The sequence below is a fragment of the Gopherus flavomarginatus genome, chromosome 1, assembly GCF_025201925.1.
Source record: "Gopherus flavomarginatus isolate rGopFla2 chromosome 1, rGopFla2.mat.asm, whole genome shotgun sequence".
In the NCBI taxonomy this organism is placed as follows: Eukaryota; Metazoa; Chordata; order Testudines; family Testudinidae; genus Gopherus; species Gopherus flavomarginatus.
In genome coordinates, this window is record NC_066617.1 from 325,824,079 (window position 1) to 325,847,719 (window position 23,641).

General features: G+C 47.4%; 1 protein-coding gene across 8 annotated transcripts in view; it reads left to right on the forward strand.

Annotated features, from left to right (window-relative positions):
* SLC7A1 (solute carrier family 7 member 1) overlaps window positions 1-23,641 on the forward strand; it is a 76,451-nt gene that overhangs the window by 30,370 nt on the left and 22,440 nt on the right. For 7 of the 8 annotated variants that reach the window (XR_007772187.1, XR_007772188.1, XR_007772190.1 and 4 more), the window contains 3 exons: window positions 14,171-14,554; window positions 19,078-19,236; window positions 22,592-22,766. Coding sequence is in view for 4 of the 8 variants with exons in the window: in XM_050937236.1 (XP_050793193.1) it covers window positions 14,171-14,554; window positions 19,078-19,236; window positions 22,592-22,766 (718 nt within the window). In the remaining 4 variants the exon portion in view is untranslated. The remainder of the gene's footprint in view (window positions 1-14,170; window positions 14,555-19,077; window positions 19,237-22,591; window positions 22,767-23,641) is intronic. The other variant, XM_050937239.1, reaches the window with a different exon arrangement.

Here is a 23,641-nt window from a genome sequence, read left to right on the forward strand (position 1 = left end):
TTGTAGTTTTAAAAACCGTGAGGGAAAAGTGACCCAGAGCACATTTCCTGACATCAGACACCAGAGCAGCTTCTGAAGAGAATGAGTTCAGAAGCAGATCCAACTTTGGAGGGGGAAAAAACATTATCTTCTCTTCTGACCTCACCCCCATGCCACTGTGCAGATAGGAATTGGCTGGTATAAAGGAAGAGATTTTGGCTGGGAAAGGGTAGTGGCCTCTCTTCTGTACTCAGCTACCTGAGGATTGTCCATGAAAAGAAAACATTTGGCCTTGCTGAAGGTCACATCTGCTCTAATCTATTGTGACTATAATTGGAGCCAAAAAGTTGATTTGTTGCTCATTGTTTCAAAGGCAACAAAAATGTATAATAGATGCTTTCGATTGTAATCAGTGGAAGTTGAAAGATAATAGAAGAGTGCAAGGAGACGAAGAAAATGACTAGAGCTTAGGGATTCAGTGTTCTGCTTACAACTGCAAAGATTCCTGAAAGGTTCTGAGTAAGAGAAACTTTAAAATGTTTTAGTACGTTGGACTTTCTGGACACATAGGACCCAATCCTGGAGACCTGCAGGGAGGGCAACTGTCTGCTTGGTGCATCCAGTTTGAGGATCAAGGCCTTAATTTGTAAGCCATGCATAATTAAATGGTGTTTCCACTAAGCAAATATTCATTTAAAAAAAGATTCTGCTTTATTCTTGATAACCTTAGAATGACAATAAATTGATGCAGTTATGGTAGAGAGACCCCCAAACTGAAATTGTTTTGAAAATATGATTCTGTTTGAGTGGTTTTGAGCTGTATTAGCCTGATGTGATTGCAGAGCCACTGGCCATTATCTTTGAAAACTCATGGTGATTGGGGGAGGTCCCGGATGACTGGAAAACAGCTAATGTAGTACCCATCTTTTTAAAAAGGGAAGGAGGAGGATCCGGGGAACTACAGGCCAGTCAGTCTCACCTCAGTCCCTTGAAAAATCATGGAGCAGGTCCTCAAGAAATCAATTCTGAAGCATTTAGATGAGAGGAAAGTGATCAGGAACAGTCAGCATGGATTCAACAAGAGCAAGTCATGCCTGACTAACCTAATTGCCTTCTATGAGGAGATAACTGGCTCTGCGGATGAGGGGAAAGTAGTGGGTGTGTTATTCCTTGATTTTAGCAAATCTTTTGATACAGTCTCCCACAGTATTCTTGTCGGCAAGTTAAAAAAGTATGGGGTGGATGAATGGACTATAAGGTAGATAGAAAGCTGGCTAGATCATCTGGCTCAATGAGTAGTGATCAATGGCTCCATGACTAATTGGCAGCCAGTTTCAAGCAGAGTGCCCCAAGGGTTGATCATGGGGCCGGTTTTGTTCAATATCTTCATTAGTGATCTGGAGGATGGCGTGGACTGCACTCTCAGCAAATTTGCATATGACACTAAACTGGGAGGAGTGGTAGATACGCTGGAGGGTAGGGACCTAGACAAATTAGAGGATTGGGCTAAAAGAAACCTGATGAGGTTCAGCAAGGACAAGTGCAGAGTCCTGCACTTAGCAGTGCAGGGAATTCTTCAGTCCTATGACTAGGGACCAAGTGGCTAGGCAGCAGTTCTGCGGAGAAGGTCCTAGGAGTTACAGTGGACAAGAAGCTGGATATGAGTCAGCAGTGTGCTCTTGTTGCCAAGAAGGCTAATGGCATTTTGGGCTGTATAGGAAGGGGCATTGCCAGAGATCGAGGGACGTGATCATTCCACTCTATTCGACATTGGTGAGGCCTCATCTGGAGTACTGTGTCCAGTTTTGGGCCCCACACTACAAGAAGGATGTGGAAAAATTGGAAAGATTTCCAGCAGAGTGCAACAAAAATGATTAGGGGGCTGGAGCACATGACTCATGAGGAGAGGCTGAAGGAACTGGGATTGTTTAGTCTGCAGAAGAGAAGAATGGAGGGGGATTTGATAGCTGCTTTCAACTACCTGAAAGGGGGTTCCAAAGAGGATGGATCTAGACTGTTCTCAGTGGTACCAGATGACAGAACAAGAAGTAATGGTCTGAAGTTGCAGTGGGGGAGGTTTAGGTTGGATATTAGGAAAAACGTTTTCACTAGGAGGGTGGTGAAGCTCTGGAATGGGTTACCTAGGGAGGTGGTGGAATCTCATTCCATAGAGGTTTTTAAGGTCAGGCTTGACAAAGCCCTAGCTGGGATGATTTAGTTAAGGATTGGTCCTGCTTTGAGCAGGAGGTTGGACTAGATGACCTCCTGAGAGTCCTTCCAACCCTGATATTCTATGATTCTTCTTCGAGTGCTTGCTCATATCGATTCCAATTAGGTGTGCGCGTGCTGCTTGCACGTTCGTCGGAAGATTTTTACCCTAGCAACACTCGGTGGGTCGGCTGGGTCGCCCCCTGGAGTGGTGCAGTTATGGCGTCAGATATATATCCGTGCCGACCCAACGGCCCTTCAGTTCCTTCTTACCGCCCGTGTCGGTCATTGGAACAGTGGAGCGCGGCTTAGCTGATCTCCACCTCCGTAGCTACTCGTAGTTTTCTCATTGTTATTGTGTATATAGTTCAAATTTCTATACTTGCAGTGAGTTTATTATTTTCTTTAACATAGTTAGTGTATATAGTTAACAGGGGTTCGGGGATTAGCCCCTTCCCCTCAACCCGCTGCCGAGACCCATGCCCAGTTCACCAGGTTTCAAACCGTGCTCAGCCTGTCACAAGCCGATGCCTACAGGAGATCCTCACGACTCTGGCCTTAAGTGCCTCGGGGAATCCCACCTCGCAGATAAGTGCTGCATTTGCAAGGCCTTCAAGCTGCGGATCAAAAAGGAGCGGGACTTCTGTCTCAAACAGCTCCTGATGGAGGCAGCTCTTACTCCTCCACCCTCGGCACCGAGCACCAGACAGTCCGCACCTGGGAGAAGCGCATCTTCGGCACCGGAGCGCACCGGTACCGCCAAGGCCCCTCAGCACCAACTGTCACCGGCCCAGATGTCTGCTCGGCACCGCTCCCTCTCCTTGTGGGTCAAAAAACATAAGACTCCTGTGGCTTCCGTGTCCACGCCGCAGTCAGATCACCTGCCTAAGTCAGACCGCCCGGCACCGACAACTGCCCAGGCATCGACAACTTCAGCACTGTCGATTCCGGTCCCGCAAGAGCCGTCGAGTCCGGTGCCTGACAGCTCCCCAGCATGCGCTGTGGTTGAGCTTACTATTCCCTCCACGCCGGAGACATTCTCTACGGCAAGGGAACTGATTGCACTGACAGAGTCTGCGCTGCCTCAACCCCCGGCACTGCCAGTGTGGGTTATACAGTCCGTAGGCAAGCCTGCCCTACTGAGACCCTCCTCCATCGGCACCGCTGAGAGGCACCGATCATTATCGCGGTCCCGCCGGCGTTCTCGGTCCCATCGCCGATCCTGGTCCCGACACTGCTCGCAGTCCCGGTACCGTTCTCCATCTCGGTACCGGTCGCACTTGTGGCACCGTTCAGGACCCCGTTCGCCGGCCCGGTACTCTCAGTACTGATCAAGCTCCTGGCACCGCTCACGGCACCGCACCTCTCGCAGCCACTCTCGGCGTCAAGCTTCGAGGTCCCGGTCGACCTCCTGGCACCATTCCAGTTGCAGGTCCCGGTCTTGTTCCCGGTACCGGTATGGCGCCCGGTACCGCTCTCCAGTGCAGCGTACAGACAGACTACCCAGGGATGGAGACCATTCTCAGGGGTTTTCAGCTCCTCCTTGGCCATCTCGCCATGCATCTATGTCATCCCATGCAGACAGTGCTTCCTATGCACAGGACCATGACTTAGATGTACCCAGCTGTGTCTTCCAAGAAACCCAGGCTCAAGACCAAGGACCTCATCAGTGGTCCTTCTGGACGCCTTGGGCATATCACCAACCTCAAGGTGGACCTCCAGTGCCATCACGCTCCGTACCATCGGAGCACCGGGTGCCGGAGGCTACTGTTAGCTGCCCCCTTCTGCGGCTATAGAGGACGCTCCCATTCAGGCATCAGACCCTCAGGTCCCAGTGGAGTCGGATGTTGCCCAAGTCCATGAGACAACGGAGGACCCGATTGTCCCTGGCCTTTCCTCTTCCTCTTCTCCAGATGAAGCGGTGGCGAGGACATCCTCCTCGGGCCCTCCTCCAATTGACCTAAGCGTCCTCCTGAGATGGGTGGCCCTGAATATGAACCTCCAGGTGGAGGAGGTTCCAGAGATAGAGGACCCGGTGGTAGATATTTTGTCGGCTGACGCTCCCACAAGGGTGGCTTTACCGTTTATTCGGACGATCCAAGCAAAGGCTGATACCATCTGGCAGTCTCCAGCATCTATTTCGCCCACGGCTAGGGGAATTGAGAGGAAGTACATTGCCCTCTAAGGGGTACGAGTACCTGTACGTACATCCTCCTCCCTGCTCCCTCGTTGTCCAATCGGTTAATGAAAGGGAGTGCCATGGCCAGCAAGCCCCTGCCCCAAAGCAAAGGAGGCTAGGCGCATGGATTTATTGGGATGTAAAATCTACTCTGCGGGGGGCCTCCAACTCAGGGTGGCAAACCAACAAGCCCTGCTTAGCCGCTATAACTATAACACCTGGGGGGCGGTTGAGAAATTCACAGAGCTAGTCCCCCAAGACTAGCTTCAAGAGTTTGCTGCCTTTTTGGAGGAAGGAAAGAAGGTGGCGAGAACTTTTCTCCAGGCCTCGTTAGACGCAGCCGACTCCTCAGCCAGAACTCTGGCTTCAGGAATTGCCATGAGGCGAATATCATGGCTTCAGGTGTCAGGCCTTCCACCTGAATTGCAGCATACGATACAGGACTTGCCCTTCGAAGGTCAGGGCCTATTTTCGGAAAAGACTGACCCTAGGCTGCAGAGTCTGAAGGCCAATAGGGTGATCATGCGCTTGCTCGGGATGCACACACCGCACTCAGCACAGACCCTTCCGGCCCTAGCCTCAGTGCCCTTACCCCCTGCCTAGACAGCGGCAGGACTTCGGCAGGAGGCGTGGCCAAGGCAATCGTAGACGGCAGTCCAGACCCCAAGGGGGTCAGAATCACGGCCCCGCCAAACCACCTGCGGCACCTAAACCAAACTTTTGAAGGCGCGCCCGAGGGTGACGTACCAGTTGTTCAACAGGATCCTTTCCCTCCTTTTTGCAACTGCCTCTCCTCTTTCCTCCCTGCGTAGACCCAACTAATTTCAGATCGTTGGGTCTTACGCACAGTAGAATTTGGATACCGCCTTTAGTTTATTTCGCCCCCCTCCTCCCGCCCACTCCCCATCCTCATCCCCTCTTCAGCGACCCCTCTCACAAGCAAATCCTCTTGCAGGAGGTACGGTCCCTCCTTGCCATGGGAGCTATAGAGGAGGTACCGGAGGACTTGAGGGGCAAGGGGTTCTACTCCCGCTATTTCCTAATCCCCAAGGCAAAGGGAGGTCTCAGACCAATTCTAGACCTGCGGGGACTCAACAAGTTCTTGATAAAGTTGAAGTTCCGCATGGTATCCCTGAGGACCATCATCCCATCCTTGGATCCTGGAGACTGGTATGCCATCCTCCATATGAAGGACGCGTATTTTCATATTGCCATTTATCCTCCGCACAGATGGTACCTCAGGTTTGTGGTCAGCCGTCAACATTTCCAGTTTACGGTCCTTCCGTTTGGCCTCTCCACAGCCCCAAGAGTATTCACAAAGTGTATGGTCGTAGTCGCCGCCTCCCTCCGTCGTCGACGCATACACGTCTTCCCGTATCTCGATGATTGGCTCATTCGCGGGGCCTCCGAGACCCAAGTAACGCGACACGTGGGCATCGTCAAGGACCTATTCATCCAACTAGGCCTGATGATCAACCTAGAGAAATCTACGCTGGTTCCCACACAAAGAATAGAGTTCATTGGGGCCATTCTGGACTCCAGTCTCGCCAGGGCCTGCTTACCACAGCCGCGGTTTCACGCAATGATATCTATTATACAAGGCCTACAAAATTTCCCAACCACTTTGGCTCGAACTTGTCTTGGCCTCCTGGGTCACATGGCTGCCTGTACGTTCTTGACCAAGCACGCCAGGCTACACGTACGTCCCCTTCAAACTTGGCTATCTTCAGTATACCACCCAGGGAGACACAATATAGACAGGATCCTCACGGTTTCCCCCGAGACTCCTAGGCTCCCTCGACTGGTGGTTGACGCCCTCCCTGGTGTGTGCAGGGATAGCGTTCCATCCGCCCCAGCCTTCTATGCCGTGACGACGGATGCGTCATCTCTCGGCTGGGGTGTTCACCTCGGACATCTTCGCACTCAAGGCCTTTGGTCATCTCAGGAGCTGGCCTTGCACATCAGTGTCCGAGAGTTGAGAGCAGTCTGCCTTGCGTGCCAGGCGTTTTCAACAGCATCTGCAAGGCCGTTGTGTCTCAGTGTTCACAGACAACACAACGGCCCTGTATTACATAAACAAACAGGGAGGGGCACGGTCCTCTCCCCTTTGTCAGGAAGCCATTCAACTCTGGGACTTTTGTATAGCCCACTCGATAGATCTGGTAGCGTCTTTTCTCCCAGGGGTTCGGAACACTTTGGTGGATCGACTCAGCAGATCCTTCCTGTCTCACGAGTGGTCCATCCGCCCGGACATTATTCATTCTGTTTTCCGGAAGTGGGGATTTCCCTGCATAGACCTCTTCGTTTCCCGCGAGAACAGGAAATGCCAGATGTTCTGCTCCTTCCAAGGTCTCTCCTCGGGCTCGATCTTGGACGCTTTTCTGATACCGTGGACGAGCCAACTGCTTTACGCCTTTCCACTGTTCCCGCTGGTTCACAGGCTCCTGCTAAAGCTCCACAAGGACGGAGCTCACTTAATCATGATTGCCCCAGCGTGGCCCAGGCAGCACTGGTACACCATGTTGCTCGACCTGTCGATAGCCAGCCCAATTACCCTGCCTCTTCACCCAGACCTCATAACTCAGGACCATGGCAGACTTCATCACCCAGACCTGCAGTCCCTTGACCTCACGGCATGGCTGCTGCGTGGTTGAGCCAGTCAGAGTTATGCTGCTCTGCCTCAGTACAACAAATACTCCTGGATAGCAGGAAACCTTCCACTCGGTCTACGTATCTGGCCAAGTGGAAGCGTTTCTCCTGCTGGTGCGAAATGCAAAATGTTTCTCCCACCAAGGTCTCGATCCCCACCATCCTGGACTACCTTTGGTCTCTCAAACAGCAGGGTCTAGCAGTATCATCACTGAGGGTGCGCTTGGCGTCCATTTCTACCTTCCACCCAGAGGAGAGTGGCCGCTCCATGTTTTCACACCCTGTGGTTTCCAGGTTCCACAAGGGCTTGGAGCGCCTATACCCCTAAGTACGCCGCCCTGCCCCTATCTGGGACCTCAACCTGGTCTTAACCAGACTTATGTCTCCCCCATTCGAGCTGTTAGCAACTTGCTCGCTGCTATACCTGTCCTGGAAGACAGTTTTCCTCATAGCCATTACATCGGCCAGACGAGTCTCCGAGCTTCGGGCGCTCACGGTGGACCCACCGTATACTGTGTTTCACAAGGACAAGGTGCAGTTGCAGCCACACCCAGCGTTCCTCCCTAAAGTGATATCCGCCTTCCATATCAATCAGAACATCTTCCTTCCGGTCTTCTTCCCGAAGCCGCACTCATCACGACGGGAGCAACAATTGCACTCCCTAGATGTCCGTAGGGCGCTTGCATTTTATATCGAACGGACGAAGCCCTTTTGTAAATTGCCCCAACTCTTTGTTGCAGTGGCAGACCGAATGAAGGGCCTACCTGTCTCCTCTCAGAGGATCTCCTCTTGGGTGACGGCGTGCATCCACACTTGTTATGACTTGGCTCATGTTCCCTCGAGCCATCTCACCGCACATTCTACCAGGGCTCAGGCTTCATCTGCTGCCTTCCTGGTTCATGTACCAATCCAGGAAATATGTCGCGCAGCTACCTGGTCCTCAGTCTACACCTTTGCTTCGCATTATGCTCTGGTTCAACAGTCTAGAGATGATACAGCCTTTGGCTCAGCAGTTTTGCATTCTGCATCTCACTCCGACCCCACCGCCTAGGTAAGGCTTGGGAATCTCCTAATTGGAATCGATATGAGCAAGCACTCGAAGAAGAAAAGATGGTTACTCACCTTTGTAACTGTTGTTCTTCGAGATGTGTTGCTCATATCCATTCCAAACCCGCCCTGCTTCTTCTCTGTTGAAGTAGCCGGCAAGAAGGAACTGAAGAGCCGTTGGGTCGGCAGGAGTATATATCCGGTGCCATAACAGTGCCACTCCAGGGGGTGACCCAGCCGACCCACCGAGTGTTGCTAGGGTAAAAATCTTCTGACGAACATGCACGCGTCGCGTGCACACCTAATTGGAATGGATATGAGCAACACATCTCGAAGAACAACAGTTACAAAGGTTAGTAACCGTCTTTTCTATGCTCCGTCTCCCACTGAAGTTAGTGACAAAACTTCTGCTGGCTTGGTGCAAGATTGGATCCATTACTTGTATGTAGTTCTTAGTAAGATATGTAAGCTTTGCAGAGTCTGAACAAAATGGCTGAGGTATAAAGAACCTGCTGGTGTCTTCAGATTGTAAATTCTTCAAGGCAGAGACTTTAGGCCAAATCCTGAAAGATATTTTGCACCCACAATTCAATGATAATTGGGGCATGCCTGTCAGATATATGGAATCACAATCCATCTTAAACAGCATTTATTAAAGAACAGCAGCTTTTAATAAAGAAAAAACAACTACAGACTATACCGACAGACAAATAATCTTCCACACAGCTTGAGTTTCAACTTTTTTTCTGTTGTTTACCAGTGACCACATCCAGTCTGGAACTCTGTGTAGCACAGTGGTTCTCAAATTTTGTACTGGTGACCCCTTTCACATAGCAAGCCTCTGAGTGCGACCCCCCCATATAAATTAAAAACACTTTTTAATATATTTAACACCATTATAAATGCTGGATGCAAAGTGGGATTTAGGGTGCAGGCTGACAGCTCACGACCCCCCCATATAATAACCTTGCGATCCCCTGAGGGGTCCCGACCCCCAGTTTGAGAACCCCTGGTGTAGCGTATAGGGGCAGTTATGGCTGAATAATGTACTAAAAGTAAATATAATTACAGTGCTCAACATCCCTCAGGATTAGTCCCTTTGTTTGGCATCTTAACCATTATAAAGAACTGTGTGCACTTACAAATCATTATTATCATCAGCAATGAGTGAATGTACTTCACATGCACGGAATGTCATTTTCCTTACCAGTTAGAGGGCTCAATCCTGCAAGGTGCTGTGTGTCTTCAGTTCACTTATTTCCAACTGAACACTGTATGTTCAACAAGAGTGAAATTTATTTTATCTGCACAAAGCTAGAGTAATACAAAACAATACACAGATGTTGGGCTCTGGTCAGGGGGTGTGGGAGGTAAAGTCCCCATTCCCTCAGCCCAGAGCCAAGGCAGTACAGCCCCCTGTGGGTGAATTTGATAGCTAGTACCAAAGTGGATGAATCATTCAGAGAGGACATGAATCACACACTGGACAAAATGGATCACATACCTACCTATCACCCAGGGCCGGCCCTTCCATTTAGGCGACCTAGGCGGTCGCCTAGGGCGCCAGGGTTTAGAAGGGTGGCAGACTGCTCTGGTGGACCTCCTGCAGGCGTGTCTGCTGGTCCCGCGGCTCCGGTGGAGCATCTGCAGGCACGCCTGCGGCAGGTCCACTGGAGCCGCGGGAGCAATGGACCGTCCGCAGGAACGCCTGCGGGAGGTTCACCGGAGCCGCGGGACCGGGGAGCTGGCCCTGCGCCAAGGGCACCAAAAACCCTGGCGCCACTCCTGCTGTCACCTGTGGCAGGTAAGGCATTGTTTTGGGGAATATATACACAAAGGACTGACCTGATTGGTAAATGAGTGATTGTTAGGCCTGGCAGAATTTTATTTTCACTTTTTAAAATGTTGATGGATAATAGTTTATTTTTAAGGATTTTTTATCTATTTAAATGTTCACAGTTGCACAAAATTATGGTTTGAGGCATATTTTTAGATTTTTATCTATTTTAAATTTTCACATTTGCAGGAAATTATGGGGGCATAATTGTCAGACAACAAGAGGGTCAGACAATAATTATTTAATGACAGATGCTGAGATTCAAAAAGTTGACGCTTTATAACCATTAAAACAAAATGTGAACATCATATCAAAATAAACAAATATCCTTAAATCAAACTGTTAAGTTCTCAAGCAGCGTTTTTCTTACTTTTCCTTTTTGTAAATTTTGTTTATTATCGGTGGAAATATTTTTTCATTGTTTTGTGTGTGCACGGTGACATTTACTGATAAAAATTAAATCCTCCCAGGCCTGGTGGTTGCTGTCTCAGGACAGAGTGAGAATAAAGCATAAGGGAGCATCCAGATAAGGAGATGGACAATAGTAGCGGGGAGAGTGGCAAAGTCAACATACATCTTTCCTCAAAGGTGGCACTCCATCATTCCCATTTCCTTCCTGTTCCCCTCAAAGGCCCTGCTCTCTGGCAGCCTTCCCGCAGGCAGACACTGTCCCCTCTGTAATTGATTGGTGAAGTCACTAGGATGTGACAATGGGGAGTGCTAAGCAAGTGTTGCGAATACAGGGAGTGCAGTGCTAACTCAGCTCCATCCTGGATCCTTCTTTGGGAGTGGATAGCTGTGCCTCTAGGCCAGGGGTAGGCAACCTATGGCACGTGTGCAAAAGGTGGCACGCGAGCTGATTTTCAGTGGCACTCACACTGCCCAGGTTCTGGCCACCGGTACCGGGGGCTCCGCTGCTGGCCTGGCGTGCCGGCCCACTGCCAGCTGGGGTTCTGTCCACTGGCCCCACTCAGCCCGCTGCTGGCCCTGGGTCCTTGCCACCGGTCCCGGTGGCTCTCCTGTCAGCCTGGGGTACCGGCCGCCAGCCCAGGGCTCTGCAGCCGCCCCCTGCTGTAGCCTACTGGCCCCAGCCTGGGGCAGTGAGGGGTGCAGACAGGGGCAAGAGGGGGCACAACTCTGCACCCCTACCTTAAAAATTGTTCCAGCGCCACTGTACTGGGATATTTTTAAGTCCTGACTTGCTGCCTACATCACTATCACACTGCATGGAACAGTGCACTGCCTTTGACATTGAGATTAGAATGTACATGCAAAAACTGGAATCAGAGTTTTCTGACAGATTTCAAGATTTCCAGCGATTTGGCCCAGTGCTTTCTTTTCTAATTAAACCTGAGAAGTTCAACAAAAGTGACTTGGATTTGTCTGTATTTCAGTGGATGGGTGTTGAAGATTTCAAAATGCAGCTCATTCAGTTAAAAAGCTCAGAATTGTGGGTATCAAAGTTTGTGGATCTGCGGAGTGCACTTGAAGCTACTGAGAGAGATCACAGGGCCTCTATTCTGAGCTGTTGGACGTCCCTGCCAGTGAAATTTAACTGTTTGAAGAAAATTGCATTTGCAATGCTTTCAGGATTTGGATCCACATACCTGTGCAAAGAGATATTTTCACACATGAAATCTGTCCACTGTCCCTCTTGGAGCCAGTTAACAACTGATCACTCAAAAGCCTGTGTGCAGCTCAAAGTATCCAGATACATGCCAGACATTGGAAAACTCAGCAAGGAAAAGCAAGGGCAAGGAGGGCACTAAACCAGGGGTAGGCAACCTATGGCATGGGTGCCAAAGGCGGCATGCGAGCTGATTTTCAGTGGCACTCATACTGCCCGGATCCTGGCCACCGGTCCGGGGGGCTCTGCATTTTAATTTAAGTTTAAATGAAGCTTCTTAAACATTTTTAAAACCTTATTTACTTTACATACAACAATAGTTTAGTTATATATTATAGACTTCTAGAAAGAGACCTTCTAAAAACATTAAAATGTATGATTGGCACACGAAACCTTAAATCAGAGTGAATAAATGAAGACTTGGCACACCACTTCTGAAAGGTTGCTGACCCCTGGTCTAGCCTACAGGGTCAGCCCATCACTATTCATTGTGAATGCAGGGCAGCACAAGGCCTACGCAACTTAAGGCCCCTTAGGACTTGGGTGGGACTGAAGTGATGTCAAATGTAAAAATCCCAAGCAAGGGGTTTCCACCACTTCACTGAGATGCTATTGCACAGTCTAAAAGGAATTCTGGGGCTGATCTTTGTCTGGTGTTAATCCACGTTGCTCTGTTGGATACACTGGAGCTCTAGTGAGTTTCAGTTGAAGAACTGGCCTGGGAATGTCACAGGAGTGGGTGGGTGCGGTCTGTGGCCTGCAGTGTGCAGGAGGTCAGACTAGATTCTGACCTTAAAAGTCTATGAGTGTGCTAACCTTCTGCACAGGGGTGCGTTTCTTTCTCGGGCTGCTGCTATCTTATACAGTAACTCCTCACTTAACGTTGTCCGGTTAATGTTGTTTTGTTGTTACATCGCTGATCTATTAGAGAACGTGCTAGCTTAAAGTTGCGCAATGCTCCCTTATAACATGGTTAGGCAACCGCCTGCTTTGTCCACTGCTTGCAGGAAGAGCAGCCCATTGGACTAGCTGGTGGGGGCTTGGAACCAGGGTGGACCAGCAGCCCTGCTATCAGCTCCCCTAAGTTCCCTGTGTGGCAGTTGCCCAGCAGGCTATCAATTGCTGGGCAGTTCAGGTGTCCCTCCTCCCACTGCCATGTGCTGCTCCCGGGAGCCTCCTGATTACTGTGGGAAGAGGGGTGCTGATGTCAGGGTGCCCCCTTCACCCTGCTCCTGCCCCCCCAGTCCTGTACCCCGTCTCCACAGAGCAGAGATTGGGGGGACATGACAGGGCTCAGGACGGAGGAAGCTTGCTGGCAGCAGATGCTGTCTCAACTTGCTGATCTACTTAAAAGGGCAATGTACTTAGAGTGAGGATCAGCGTACTTAAAGGGGAAGTGTGTGTGTATGTGTGTGTCTCACACACACACACACATACACACACACACAGTGTGTGTCTCTGTCTCACGCACACATGCACTTTGGAAAGTGGAGGGAGTGGTGTGCTACAATGAGATAGCATGGGTTCATCATGTTCAGTTTCCACAGTTTCGGCAGGGAATGTTTGCAGCCACTGCCATGCATCTGCTGTTTCTCCTCCCTCCGTTCATGCTGCTTTGTAGAACCTGAGGCTACATTAACAACGAGTTAACCCTTGAGGGCTCAGCCAAGTGAAAAATTTCCTTGGAACCTATCCTCCCTATTTACATTAACTCTTATGGGGAAATTGGATTCACTTAACATGGTTTCGCTTAAAGTCGCATTTTTCAGGAACATAACTACGTTAAGTGAAGAGTTACTGTACCAATTTGAAGTGTTTAGTTCTATGGTACTTTTGCCTCTTGAGAGTGAACGACCATCTGTCTGAAGACAAATCTAACAGATGTATATTTGCATGTGGTCCTAACTCAAAGAATTGTCAGTGGTTGTTGACATGCTAATCCCATTACATAAAGAGTTCTACCTTCTATATGAAGGAAAAAAATACTTTCCTCACTCTGTGTTCTTTGGAACTCTGACAGTTCAGCAAATGAGATTTTTCTGAGATTTGCCTTGCTGCTTGTTTGAATTCATGTAGCTCATGAAAGGCTTTCTTGTTAGCATTGACTTAGATATTTTCCTTAACTGTGGGATGTCTGAAATCCTAAACTTTTTTTCCTGCAGTTATAATAATGATTTGTACTGAGTAAGAGCCATTGATTTATGTCACGGGGTTAAGCCAAGGTATATGGTTAGTGTCTTCTGAAAATGAATTTGTTTGTTACTTCAGTTAATGTCTCTGTTACATGGGTCGATATTATAGATTTTATAGCTGGTACAATGAGTTCAGTTTCATAATATGCATTTTTCAGTAAGTGTTATGTCACTGTGTATTACCTAACATCTGAAGTGTAAATTTCACATGGCCTTATTGTACATTTTATTTAGTATTTTATATGTATATGTTGTTCTATGAGCAGGAGTGATTTGATTGTGCAGGAAGCAGATAAAACTCTGAAGACCCAGGCAGCCAGTTTGAAGAGTCAGAAGGTGTAAAGTGGAAAGGTTTTGTTCTCTAAATAAAGAGCAGTGTGGTATTACTATGGAGAGATGATGTTTCCTGAGTTACTGCTGGTTTAACTAATTATGCAGCATCTTTCTTACAGGTCTCCACAAAAGGATGGGTTGCCAAGGACTTCTTAATTTTGGAAAGAAGCTGCTTCGCCAGAAAGTTGTGAACTGGACCAGAGAAGAGAGCAAGCTGTCACGATGCCTCAACACTTTTGACTTGGTAGCTCTTGGTGTAGGTAGCACACTTGGTGCGGGTGTCTATGTACTGGCTGGCGCAGTTGCACGAGAAAACGCGGGACCTGCGATTGTTATCTCTTTCTTGATTGCTGCATTGGCTTCTGTGTTGGCTGGACTTTGTTATGGAGAATTTGGTGCTAGAGTTCCAAAGACTGGGTCTGCTTATCTCTATAGCTATGTGACCGTGGGTGAGCTGTTGGCATTCATCACTGGATGGAATTTAATTCTTTCTTATGTCATTGGTAAGTACTGAGGAGCATGCAGAAATACTGTAGCTTTCATCCAGAATGCCTGTCTGATTTGTACACTTACTTTCACTTACACAGTCAGATTGTTATAAAAATAGAAACTACAGAATACCTTGCACCTACAGCAGCCTCCAGAGCTGAGCATTTCAGAGCTCTTTCCAGAAATTCAGTCATCCTATGAACTAGGTAAGTATTATAGGTTAACAGTTTGGATCAGTTCCAGGTTGCCACTTCTGCTTCCTTTAGTTTAAACAGGTTCATGCAATATTGGCTTGAGGTCCTGCTAGCTATCTACCAGGAATCAGGATTTTTCTTTCTGCTATGGAAGAAAAATCTAATGTTCAGCTGGCAGAGGGTAGGCGGGTCAGCTTCTCACTGCATCAGCATCTATAGCATTTGCTGATTAAGGACCCAGTCCTGCGTCCATTGAAATCAGTAGGTATTTTGCATTGACTTCAATAGGTGCAGGATTGTGCCTAGTGTGGGTTGCAGCACTCAGCCTCAGATCTTCACAGATATTTAGGTGCCTAATTTCCACTGATTTCAGTCCAGTGCCCAATCCAAAGCCCCTTAAATTCAATGGAAAATCTCCAGTTGGCTACAGTGGGCTTTGGCTCAGGCCCTGAATAAGTGGACAACTCAGTTCACACTTCTGAGGTGTCAAAAGAAACTGTTATGGTTAATTAAAGTTTTGTCCATTTAATCAAGTCATCAAACATTTCAAGTGTATTATGGTGCCACTTGTCATGGCGCCAGAGCTCAGGCTGAAACCACCATACCAATTAAGGGAAGAACTCCACTAGCTACAATGACAAACAATTTTCTATTAAATTATTAAAGGGGGGGGGTTAAATTACACTTTATGGGAAATATTACCATTAAAACTGAGATTGATTCCCAGGGTGCCTGGCAGAGATCAGGTAAAGACTTGCTTGGTGACATATGTACCGCTTGTCTTGGCTAGTATTGATTCCATTCTGTATGTTACATGAAACCTCTTTACGTTCTAGATTTTGTATATGAAATGAGAGAGTGCCAGGTAAGATGCCCAGTGTTCTGATATTCTTTTATGAATTGGGTTGATGTCAGGAAGGGGCTAACATGTAGTTTAAAAAAACTCCAAACAAACTGATCCCCCCTCCACCCCACGGACACACCCAGATTTCCAAAATAGGTTCGTCACAAGGTATTTTGTTCTATAGAAAAATGTTAATTACTTCTTAGAGATGCATCCTCCAGGGTTTAATTGTAGCAATAAATAGAAGCTTCTATAGTCCAGCAGTTCTCGTTTATCTAGACACTGTACTTATATGGCCTTTATCACCAGGATATGAGAGAACCAATAAAGCAGAAGCTGTCTGGGGGATTTCGGGCTAGATAGGGTCGCATGATCCTGACCCTGCAAACACATTCACTTGAGCAAAGTTAATCATAGGATCTGGGCTTAGATTGGCATTTCTGAGACCTTTGTTCTTCTCCTTATGGCTTTCATACTACACCCTAACCTTTTCATAAATAGCTATTTGGTATGATTTATTTTAAAGTGGCATAATAAAAACAATAATATTTGTATCATCTGTAGATAGTCTTAAAATTAAAACTAAACTATTACCATAGGACTGTGTTAAAGTAACATTCAGGTAGAATATCCTTAAATATAGACAGCTCAACTATTTCCCCGATAAAACTGTTGGGGGAAAAATGTCTTGCTCAAATATTACCTACAAGCTTGTTTGAACCAGAGTTCTAAATCCTAAATGTGCATGTGTGTGCATAGCAGGCGCATCCCAGGAGGAGTCCTGGACAATTGTGACTCCTTCCTTCCTTCCTTCCTCCTTGCTCTGGGGGAAGAAGTAACTTACTACAGTGCATTACAGGGCATAGCCTCTTCTTACTTTTCTCCTCATGCCAGGTTTGTCCTGCTGGTTGATCTGTTTGGGGATAGAGCAAAGACTCTGCTTTCTAGGGTGACCACCTTTTCAAAAGTAAAAAGTGGGACACCCTGGCCCCAACCCCTGCTCCTCCTCTTCCCCCGAGGCCCTGGAAGCTGGAGCCGGGCTGTGATAAGAGCTGCCCAGGGAGCCTGGGCCGTTTACCTGCCCGGGATGGGGTGCCTGAGAGCAGCTCCCGGTCCCTATCCCTGCCTGCCAAGGCGCACTGCCGAGGGCATCTGGAAGTTCCAGGGCTTTCCACAGTGGCCTGAACTCCCTGGGCAGCTCTTATGCTGCCCAGCTCTAGCTTCTGGCTTGGGCAGGGGCAGGGCCTGGGGTGCGTGGAGCAGGGGGCAGAGCCTCATGGCAAGAAGGGGCCCACCTCAGCCCACCCCCCGGGAAAAGGCTGGCACCATCCCTGAACTTTGGGCACAGAACAGCACTGGAGGGAATCTGGGACAATTGCTATCCCAGAGTAGGGTTGCCAACCCTCCAGAATTGGCTGGGAGTCTCCAGGAATTTAAAGATCAATCTTTAATTAAAGGTTATGTCATGTGATGAAATCTCCAGGGATACATCCAACCAAAATTGGCAACACTATCCCAGAGTCATGCAGCCCAGGACTGGGGCTTGAACTCTGCATTTCGGCACTGTCTACCCAATTCGGGATGGGTGGTCATCCTACTCCATTGCCCTCTTTGCCAGCTTGCTCACAAGTGGGAGTAGTGACTTGTAACGCCACTCCTTCACGTGGATTGAACCTGGGCTCTGTGGCTTGAGCCTTTACTGCCTGAGCGAAAAGACCTACCTATGTTGGCCTAGGCCAAGGCTGTAGCAGGCTCATCAACATCTGTTGGAGGGGGGTGATGCCCTGCTAAATGAGTCTGAGTAACATGGAGCTTGCTTCCCCCTAGCCCCTTGTGCTTGGGCTTGAGATATGGGCAAGCCCCGCAGGACTCAGTTATACCCTTTCTTCCCCTGCACAGCTGCATGGGGCTAGTTCCAGGCTAGATTGTCATTATTAGTTTATAATGATCACAGGACCTTCACTCAGGTCTTTTTGGCTAAACAGTGGATCTGTGAGAATTAGTTTGTCAGCCCGTTTTTCAGTTAGAATTCTCGTTCTTGGTATTAATTTCAGTTTCAGTTGTAAGAGCGATTTCACATCAGTGTTAACAGGGAAAAAATTACAGTTGTTAGGGTGAAAAGTTTTATAAAAAATGGTGCTATATAATCATAAGTGGGGCCTAACCCTGCCAATTCTCATTCCTTGGAGTAGTACCTACTGCTACACTTCATCCTCTTGAAGTCACTGGGACTACATTGTGTCTCAGCAGGTTTTGGCTACAGCTACTGGAATGGCGCTGAACGATGTTGGTCCCTGTCTACTACACTTGCAGCTCAAGGGTGGTCAGCACTGGATCAGCTGCACCTGTTGTCAGCAATGGGGAACTTCTGTAGCCTAAACCACCGTTTTGAGGATATATATTTAAAAAACAAACAAACCCTCAATGAAACCAATTTGAATGCTGGTCTCTTCTGTAGCGCCTTGGATGTGCATTACATGCATGCATTTAAAGAGGTTAGACAGTCAGGAGAAGGAAAGGAAGTGTCAATGCTGGAAGAGTGTTGAGGGATTTTTAATCTTCAAAAGCTCCAAAGTTATTTACATCTTGTCTGAATTTGCGAGCTGCATTTCAGCATTTATCTTGCAGTGTGGTATTTTTCTGTCCCTGCTGTAGAACTTGAACATGGATTTACCCCGCACTCCAGGATTTCTCTTATTTTCATATGATAGCTTCTATTTCCTAGGCAATACTTCAAGCTGTGGGGTGGTTGAGTTGCTCAAGAATTGGGTTTAAATACATGGGTCCTGCTTTGCTCTCTGTTAAGGACAGACCTGGCTCCCACTCTCCCAGTGAGTCAGCTGGAATCAGTAGAGTCACTCTGGATTTTCAGCAGTGTGGCTGAACAGAATTTATCTCCCTGACTACCTGTAACCCCAGGCTTGAAATGCAAAGCAGGGACCAGTTTGCATTTTCCTTCAACTCCCGTTCAGTCAGCGGGAGCTGTTCCTGCTTGCGGGAGGGATGTACAGCTTTGGGGATAACACTGTGACTTAAACGGAGGAGGCCTGGTATATCTTATACCCTCCTGTGATTTGCTTTTCCTGCTAACCTGCTCATCCCCCTTTTCCTGTCTTAGGGCTTCTTTCTCCTCTCACACCAGTGTTTACACTAATGGAACACCTTTGAAGTAAGTGGTTTACTCCAGTGTGGGAAGCGGTTTCTTCGCAAGGGATCTTGGTGGCATGAAGGTTGCTGCGGGGAGGGCAAGCAATTGCTAGGCTAGGTCTTCTGCAGGAGGGGTTGTCTCCTGAAATCTGGGTTTGTAGAGAAGCTGAACTTCCAAGTGGGCCTGTGGGCGAGGGTTCACTATTCGCCCCTGCTAACTGAATAGCAGGGGTCAGCTGCACCCTTCTTGGGCTGATCCCTGCTGCTGTTGTGCAGCAGTAAGTAGTGCTGCTCATTTAGAAATATTTTCTAGTCATGAAAAGTGCTGTGCTTCCTTCCTGTTTTCTGGTAGGAACATCAAGTGTGGCCAGAGCATGGAGCGCGACGTTTGATGAACTTACAGGCAAGCACATCGAGCGCTTCTGCCAAGAGCACATGACCATGAACGCTCCAGGGGTACTAGCAGAATATCCAGATATCTTCTCTGTTCTCATCATCTTCATCTTAACAGGTAAAACCTTTGGGAAGGTTGCTGGGATGATACTTACTTTTCTGTAATTTCATTGTTTGCTTTTGGTGGATGAGCAAACACCCTCACTTATTTTGGACAATTTAATAAAGGCTCCTTTGTTTGCCCAAAGTGTCGGATTGACCTGTTCAGCAGCTCTGGAATTCAAACTCTGCACATCTTGTTTGTAAGCTCTTTCATTAGGGGAGCATTCCAGGTGATTTACAGGAACACTGGTGAAACAATCAATCTTTATACCATGTAGAGTAAGACAGGGAGATTTGTTACCCTGAGACAGGTATGGAGGGCTTTTTTAAAAAACTATTGCACAGGGACTCTGTTCTATTGCTCCAACTCCTGCTCTGATGATCTGCCAGTTTACATAGCACACTGGCCAGGAAAATGTGGGGGGAAAGGACGGAACTAAGTAACACCCTGGTGCGTGACTGTTTATTTTAAAATATGTGGACTTCAATTTGCAGCAATGATTGCAGGACTCAAGAGAAATAATTCTGCATGAAAAATAAACTGGTTTCTCTCTTTCCATAACATGCAAAACATGTCTTCAGTTTTCGATTGGAATGCAAGGAGTATTTTGTACAAGAGCAGGAATTAAAATGAAAACCCAGCTGAACTTTCACTCAAAAGACTGAACCTTTCAAAACTTTGTCAAACTTCATATTAATTGAAAGAAAATCATTTTCCTGCACCTGTATGCTTCCTAGCAGGTAGGAGATACCATGATACCACAACAGAGGCTCTTCTTGCAATACTTTAGGCCTGGTCAGAAGCAGGAAGTGTCAGAACTCTCACAAGGAACCATATTCTTAGAGGTTCTCAGCCAGAGGCCCTGAACTTGCAAGTCCTTTGATGAGGGTAGAACTCGTGTTGAAGTCCATCGGAACCCCTCATGTACAGGGCTTGAAGTGTTGAACTCTGAGTTAGAAGATGTGAGGGTAGATTCTGTACTCAGTTAATCTAGATGTAATGGAGTGGCTCCAGATGTGAAGTGGTGTGACTGATCAGAATTTGGCCCCGGAGGTTCCATTTGGGTTTGATTTGTATCAGTGTTCTAATGTATGTCCTTATGTAAATTTCTTTATCTGTAGATTTCACCCACTGCTATTTGAGAGTAAAACTGCATCAGCAGCTTTTTTCTACTGCATGGGAAACCTCTTCAGATTTTGAAAATTTTACAAAAAGGCTAAATCTTTGCAGCTGCTGAAAGCTTCTGAATAAGCAGCTTTATTTCCACATATAATCAGTGGCAGAGCTAGGTTTTGCAACTGGGTCATTGGTAGCAGGCTGGAGAGCAAGCCCACTCCACACTACGCAGCAGTGGTGGCTTCCGGGCTGGGACTGGCTCCTCACTCCTGACGTTGCAACTTGGCGCATGAGCTTACAGCAACATTCAGGTTTGGCCCAGCATGACAGAGAGGCAGCTGGGTCGAATTTGAGTGAATGGTGTTGTGACATGGCACCCAAGGTCACGTGGCACTGCAACCCTGTGCTTTGTGTCACAGTGCCAGGAGCAGGGAGCTGGGCCCTGCTGCTGCCGCCAGGTGAGTGCACAGCAGACTGTCACTCCAGCCCTGTGAGAAAGGTGCCACACATGCACCTAAAGCCTGTGGTTTCCCCGTCTCCCCTTCTGTTAGTTCTGTCACTGTACATATGCCCTGTAGTTTACGCCTGTCTCAGGTCTTGAGAATCATCTACTTTTTGGTACCTGATTTCTTACTTTCTGGTTGCCCACCCTGCTTTCTCTAGATCTTCTGCTATGTCCACCACCTATTTCATGGCTTGTTTCCTTGTTTCAAAAGTACAAACTTGGGCCTTTGTTGTATAGGAGGTCAGACTAGACAATCAGAACAGTCCCTTCTCACTATATAATCTATGAACTCCACATCTGTGAGTGAAATAAACTCTCTGTTGGCCAAATCCTGGTCCCATCGCAGTGTTTCCACTCACCCACCCAGTACTTAATTTGTGCCAGGGCTGAGCCCTGGCACCTCTAGGCTTGGCAGTTCAGAGCCCCAGCACCTCTCGGTTTGCTGCGTCAGTGATGAATGTAAAAAAATTGCTTGAGCTCTGGCATCTAATTGCTTGAGCCTCAGCACCTCTTTCATTAGAAATTAAGCACTGCTCACACTTCCTGTTGATGTTTATCACTAAGACTACATGTTAGATTTTGGTTACACAGCTAACCTCTTTCTTAAACAGCAAGCAAGGGAATAGGAATGCTAGTTATTTGCTAACGATCGAAAAAGAGAAACAAAATCTGTTATTCTGAATGCAGAGCACTGACTCGTTATTGCTGGCACTTTTAAAAATATGCTATTCATTAAGATGAAAGTTTTTAAAGAAATGAGCTGAAATCTTGCTCACAGCAAAGTCAATGCCAGAACTCCCCTGGGCTACAGTGGGGTCAGGATTTTCCCCATAACTTTTTCCTCTGTGATTTATAACACAAGAACTAAGGGTCACCAAATGAAATTAATAGGCAGCAGGTTTAAAACAAATAAAAGGAAGTATTTCTTCACACAGTGCACAGTCAACCTTTGGAACTCCTTGCCAGAGGATGTTGTGAAGGCCAAGATGATAACAGGGTTCAAAAAAGAACTAGATAAATTCATGGAGGATAGTTCCGTCAATGGTTATTAGCCAGGATGGGCAGCGATGGTGTCCCTAGTCTCTGTTTGCCAGAAGCTGAGAATGAGAGACAGTGGAAGGATCACTTGATGATTACCTGTTTTGGTCATTCCCTCTGGGACACCGGGCACTGGCCACTGTCGGAAGTCAGGATACTGGGCTAGATGGACCTTTGATCTAACCCAGTAGGGCCATTCTTATGTTCTTATGATTCGTTCAATTTAAGTGTCAGGTAACTGACCTGCTGTGTCTAATCCCTGCACTGGCATGATACCTGCCCATCTTCCCAAGGAACTGTTGAAGATGGCTGGTACTGGCGACTTCTGCACTTTAGCCAGGGCCTGCATGACCACAATGAGATACTTCACAGAAACCACCAACGATGCTTTCTCCAAGGCCTGGAGCTAATCTGATATGTAGTCTCTGGATGGAGTTTGTATTTACCAAGGGCTCAGTCCTATTGACTTTAATAAGACTGTTTTCATGGAAAAAAATGGTTTGCAGGGTTGGACCCTGTCTTTTTGTATTAGACTTTTACTCAACCTAGCAGCTTTCCAGTGTAGAGAGACCACTTAAATGATATTTTATTAGCACAGGAATGCAGTGAGAGAGACGTGCACAAAAAATCAGGGCTTCCCTTTGCTCTGCTGTGGCTGGGCCATGTGCTGTTGTTGAGGGAATGTCTGATTGTTCTTTGTCATTTTTCCAGGACTTTTAACTTGTGGAGTGAAAGAATCCGCAATGGTAAACAAAATATTCACCTGCATCAACGTTCTCGTCCTCGGCTTCGTTATGGTGTCAGGCTTTGTGAAGGGATCAGTCAAAAACTGGCATCTCACCATCGATGACATCTATAACACGACCAATGATTCATGTAGAGACAAGTACGTCACAGCATTTCTTCTCCTATCACGTTTGCTTATTCAAGTCGATCCGTTTTCAGGGACCTCTCAGAGATTCATGGTCATTATGGGCCAAATTCCAAGGCTTTGCCAAGTGGTCACTCAGTCTGCACTCAGGCAGAAATCCAATGAATGTCAGGGGGAGCTCTGCATGAGAGAGGGTTGACTAGACACTTGGGACTAGATCACCTGTTATTAAAAACCACAGCTGGGAGGCCGTGTGGGAGAAAGCCCCTGTGAGGATCTCATTGTTAAGAGGGTGAGAGGGACATGGACACAGTCTGGCTCTGAATAAGGGATTTAAGGTTGGGCTCTATTTCCTTAACATCATTTCCTAAGTGCTTAAATTGGATGAATCCTACGGTTTCTGAAATCATTTGAGCAGTAAAATGTTTTATAGTTCTTTTCCACCATAGTTTGGGCATATATACTGTGCTGGAAGGCATTTAAATGGTCGTTGTCCAGCTTGAGCCATTTAAACGAGTAAATGTACAGGAGATTTTCTGTGAAGCTAATGGCTCATTCCACTTCTAGTAACACTGTCATCGCTGTGCACATTTCAGCGCTATCAAGTTATCCCTCTCTTCTCCTAAACCTGGGACTGATCACCCACTTGGTTCTTGCCTCTTCTGGAATTTGCACAGTTATTTCCAGCCAGGGCTCTGCTGCTGTTGAAAGCTTCCATTTTATGAATCTGCATTTAGGTGAAGGACAGGGGAAAAAAAGAAACAATTTTGGGCCAAATCCTCACATGGTTTATTTCCATATGGGAGTTAATGGGCCTTTGCTTAGTTATATAGGTTCAGGATCCGGCCCTTGCTGTGCAAAAAGAAAAACATCTGACTAATAAAAAAGGG